We start from the raw sequence: 5486 nt of genomic DNA, 5'->3' as shown, positions 1-5486 counted from the left end.
AACAAAAACCAATGCTTGTTACGCCCCGGGCGAATAACAAATTTTCCCCTCCAACAAGCACGGCGAAAGCCACATTTGATTTTTGTTTTCTGGAGACACTGCAGGGCGAAATTGAGAGTCGTCAAAACAAGAGGGCGACTCGAAAATGGCCTAATCAACATTTCATAACAACACTCGGCGAAATATTTTTTTTTCAATTTTATCAACGAAAACGTTATTATATAAAAAATTTTAGTTATGCTTCCGAAAACTAGTATTGTTTCAAAGAGTTTCAATACATTTGAAAGCGCAGTATGCAAACACTGTTAAAATACGATTTAATTTTCTGAACCGAATTTTCAAAGCTATCTTTCTCGATTCGATATCATTGCGACTTCGGCCCTTTGGTCGATTCATGATCGAATTATGTTATTTATTGACATCGAAGATAAATATAAACATAATACCCAAACATTCCCAACTTGTGCAGTCGCCATAAAAATATCATTTTCGAAGAACTTCGCTATGCTAATGTGTCGAGCGTGTGGTCAAAGTTTCTTTGACAAAGATCACTGTGAAAGCCTGGAAAAATACGTAGATACTTACTTTAACTTAACAACAATCCAGGTAACTATAATAATTTCCCACTAAAAAGAGAATTCGAGTTTCTAATTGCATGATATTTTAGATCCGAGATTATGAAGATCCAAGCCAATCGAAAGTGTGCGGTCGATGTGTGTTGAAACTAAATGAATTTTCTCAGTTTCGTAAACTTTGCTTGCAGGTTCACTGGCGACTGCACAAGATTGTAAGTAAGAACTCCACATATATCATAATTCAGAGAAAGAGTGACATGCCTAAGCTGACCAACTCTGTCACAAAAATCCGTACCCCATGCGAACAATCTACCTGAGTGTGGTGAACGATTACGCTTCGTTACTGCAAGGTGTCCGGATTTTTTCGTCAGAGTTGGTCAGCTTAGACATGCCTAACCATGTAATACTCATATATATATATATATATATATATATATATATATATATATATATATATATATATATATATATATATATATATATATATATATATATATATATATATATATATATATATATATATATATATATATATATATATATATATATATATATATATATATATATATATATATATATATATATATATATATATATATATATATATATATATATATATATATATATATATATATATATATATATATATATATATATATATATATATATATATATATATATATATATATATATATATATATATATATATATATATATATATATATATATATATATATATATATATATATATATATATATATATATATATATATATATATATATATATATATATATATAAAAAATAGAACAAAATGAAAGGAAAGTTTGTAAGTGTTTGGGCCACCAAACGAATAATTTAAAAAAAATCACGAAAAGTATCAAACATACGCAATTGAAAATATTGAAATTGATTGTTTTGTGCCTTTCTTGAAATAAATATTCCAAACAGATATTTCGTTTTTTGGCCCAACAAAGAGAAAACTCCCTTAAAACCACCAATTAACAGTTTGTGTTAGAATCGACGTGTGTAATTCGGCATTTATGTTGAATGGGATGTTTAACCTGAATATTATAGAACTTTTATGTAGCATTACCGAAATGATTAATTATTATCAACCTTAACGCACCCAGTGATGTTTGTAATAATAAATCTATTTTTTTTTTATTTTAAGAAAGTTGAAAAATCAGATGAAGAAAATCAAGGAGACACACTCACGGTAGAAGTCGAATGTAAACCGGAACTACCAGATCCCATTGAGAGCATTCTTGAAAATGAAGCCAGTGTGAGTGTTGATGACAATGACAACTCTGGTGGCGAGGACAATTCCGATGAAAATGAGGACTGTGACGATGATGGCGGTACTGATAATAGTGATGATAAGGATTACGAAGAGGAAAATATCACGGCCAATAAAGATAAAGACTCCGGCTTACCCAAGGCACGAAAGAGGAAAGAAGGGCCATCTAAGCCCAAAAAGCAACAGACCAAATATGGACCTTTGAAGAAAAAAGAATCGAAAGAGCAACGGACAGTGTTTCCTTGCGATCAATGTCCAAGGAAATTTTTTGTATTATTCAGATTCAACGCCCACAAACGCACACACGATGGCCTTAAACCGTTTGAATGCGAAATCTGTCGAAGAGCTTTCAACACAGCAAATAGTTTAAAGTTACACCGCATACAGCAGCACAGTAACAATAGAATATATATGTATTGCGACCATTCCGGGTGTGGGCAGAGATTTGCGGACCAACGTGGACTTAAAAAGCATCAAAATCGTGTTCATAATCCCGACTACGTAATGCCTGCCCAAATTGCTCTTATATGTGACATTTGCGGAAAAAGCTTTACCACGAACGGAGGACTGCAAAGACACAAGTACACCCACACTCCAGGCGAAATGCCTTTCGTGTGCAAAATTTGCTCTAAACAATTTTCAACTTCCAACAAACTGAAAATACACACCATGCGCCATGAAGGGGTGAAGAATCATACCTGCCCACAGTGCGGTCTTCGGAAAACAACTATGCATGAATTGAAAACGCACATAAGACATATGCATTCAACGGAACCGCGTTCCTATTCGTGCGAGACATGCGCACGACAATTCAGTAATCCTGGTAGGCATCTAGTCTCTCATTTTTTTGCCCGCTGTTTCCTCTAATTTTATTCTCCATTACAGCAAGTTTGGGTCTTCACAACAAAACTGTACATCTTGGTCTCAAACCGTACATCTGCACGGTTTGCCAGTTTGCATTTGGTAGGAGCGACCACCTTAAGCGACATATGCAGGGCCACATGAGGGCTGGTTTACTATAATAATAGTATAGGAAATTTATTCAATAATGTGTACAATGCTAGCAAAAATAACAATAATGAACACATCGTTTATTTCCTTACTCAATGAGATTTTCAATAAGTCCTAAGGTTACATTCATTATTTTATAGGAGGAGAATGACCCTTAGGGTTAAATCCTCTATAATAAACAACATCTAACATCATTATTTTATAATAATGAGTTTGACGAGGGGGAGATTAGACAATTATATTTATTAAAGTTTATTACTACATTTCTATTCGAACGATGGACTGTAGGGGTCTGCCGGGGCGTGTGCCCAGCGTCCTTATAGGTTCCACCTTTCCCAAGTGTTTTGTATTCAACAGTCAAATAAGACGGTATAGGTTGTCACTTGCATTCTCACAACAAGAATGTCGTTGGGGATACTGGAAAAAAAGATAGATGGGTAATGTCTGTTACATAAACGGAGTGTCACGATTGCACTTCGGACATGTTGTTGCAAATCTGATATTCAACGGAATCATTAGATCTTAAGGTTGGACAGAGAAAGGGTAAAATTCGCAAACGAAAAAAGCAGTTTTTTCCACATCGTATGTCAGATCTTCATAAAAATCAATCAGCAGTACTGTAACAACATTCTACATACACTGATTGATTTTTATGAAGATCTGACATACGGTGTTGAAAAAAACTGCTTTTTTCGTTTGCGAATTTAGCGCATTCTCTGTCCAACCTTAAATAACACGTTTGATTGGAAAATTTTCACATTATTCTTCATGATAATTATGGAGGTTCGGAAAAGAACCTTTGATGTTTGTGCTGAATTCAAAGATCATTGTCAGCAGCATGACATGATTGGTCGTTAACCGTTACAATGTTTTTAGCATGTGTTGTGTATTGCAGGTCTCATATTACACTTCGGACATTTTAACAACTTTTAGCGCTGATAAGGGTCATTTTGCTTGATAAAGAAAAACGTCAAAGTAGAAAGTAGAAGATATATTTCGAAAGAGTGAACGGGAGTTCCTTTTCAAAGCAAATCAGTACTTACTAACCCTTTCATGTCCAACTTTTTTCTCTTGCTTGTATGGTTTCAAAACTATTTTTCCTTGAAAACGGTGGGGTCAAGAAACATGAAAAGCCTTTTTCATAAAGATAGGTGCTTCCCTCGCAGTGCTAGAAGCTGCTCAATTTTTTCCAATGCTGATTACAATTCTCCTAGAATATTTACAATAGTCCAATTACATGGAAAATATAGCCAAAGACAGTCTAAACTGATAAGTTTTATCAATTTTCAATAATATTGCAACATAACGTAAACTGTTCCTGGCAGCACTGCTCCATCGGTATCCAATCAGACTAATTGCAATAACTTCAGTTTTAGAACTGTTCCTTGTAACTGTTAATACTCAAATGAAAGGCAATAGTCACATTTATTAGCCTTACTTGTTTTTGTGAGGAAATTTTGCTCTAAACAAAAGTTATAGCTGTTTAAAAACGTTGTTGTCCACAAACAACATGGGCATGAATGGGTTAATTCGTTTAGAAACGAATTGATCAGTTCACTTAAAGCAGGTCGTCAAATTCAAGGGACCAATTTTTAGGCGAACAATGGCAATGAACTTACCTACCGTCCCACGAACTATCTAGGATGCTCTCTTAATATATACGATTATTAATTCAACTGAACGGAAAAATGGTTCATCTAGTTTCTTTTACAGAACTAGTGTGCCCATCTCCAATCGGTAATACCGTGTTCGTGCTCACGATTAGATGTTTTTCGTTGCCTTTTGCACTTATAGGTCACGAAGCCCGCGCTAAAGGTGCTGGCTGATGATGTTGGGGTGCTGGAAGCTGTGTTTTTAGTTGAACAGTTGCCACAAATTTGGCAACGTTGTGTGGTTCAGGTGATGGTAGTTGGATTGATTTGCCGAAGATGGGTTGGCAATCGGTTGTGATGTATTCTCCTGACCATCTTCCGCGCAAGGTTTTCCAGTATGTACCGTTTAATTACAGTACTTGCACATAGGAATCTGCCCATCATGGATGCATAGCGTGACTTGTTCAATTATAGTTCCGTTGTGTTTGAATTGTATAGTCAAGAGGGGATTGATCTTTCGACCCGCATTCGCACCACAAGAACATCATTAGCCATATTCGGGAAAAAGTTTCTTCAAGTATCAGGTTAAACGGTCCATAAACCTAAACTCAATTTTCTTTTCTAGAAAATATTCTGAAATATTTTGATGTCATTTTGCTGTGCTTTCACCCTCTGCGTTTTTCAGAAAAAAATTCTTGCTTTTCATTTTCTTGACGAAACAACTAAATTGAGTACACTGCTTTTGTTATCAACGAAATATTTCAACAGTTTTCAATTTGCTCTCACTGATAGCAGATCTATTAAATGTCAAAGAACAATTTCTTGTTTTCGATTTTGACCTTTCAACCGTTAAAACGACCAAACCGATATTAACCTGAGTGATCATTGCCAACAATATTACAACATCAAATTTAGTTTTCAATTTACTGCCAGACTTCACTCAAGTACTGAATCGATTTTGTTGGCTATTTTCGGCAAATTTAAGACTGAGAGATACGAAAGTAATGAAA

The 5486-nt window shown here is 34.7% G+C and overlaps 1 protein-coding gene across 1 annotated transcript; it reads left to right on the top strand.

The window, feature by feature from the left end:
- Positions 1–413: 413 nt before the first annotated feature.
- LOC131692789 (zinc finger and BTB domain-containing protein 17-like) lies at positions 414–2977 on the top strand. Its single transcript, XM_058980056.1, has 4 exons — positions 414–606; positions 668–787; positions 1748–2696; positions 2759–2977. The coding sequence occupies exons 1-4, from the start codon at positions 505–507 to the stop codon at positions 2893–2895; spliced, it is 1308 nt and encodes a 435-aa protein (XP_058836039.1). The 5' UTR covers positions 414–504; the 3' UTR covers positions 2896–2977.
- The last annotated feature ends 2509 nt before the right edge of the window (positions 2978–5486 follow it).

This window comes from Topomyia yanbarensis, chromosome 3, assembly GCF_030247195.1.
Source record: "Topomyia yanbarensis strain Yona2022 chromosome 3, ASM3024719v1, whole genome shotgun sequence".
NCBI classification, from domain to species: domain Eukaryota; kingdom Metazoa; phylum Arthropoda; class Insecta; order Diptera; family Culicidae; genus Topomyia; species Topomyia yanbarensis.
This window is presented reverse-complemented; position numbering and strand designations above follow the sequence as displayed.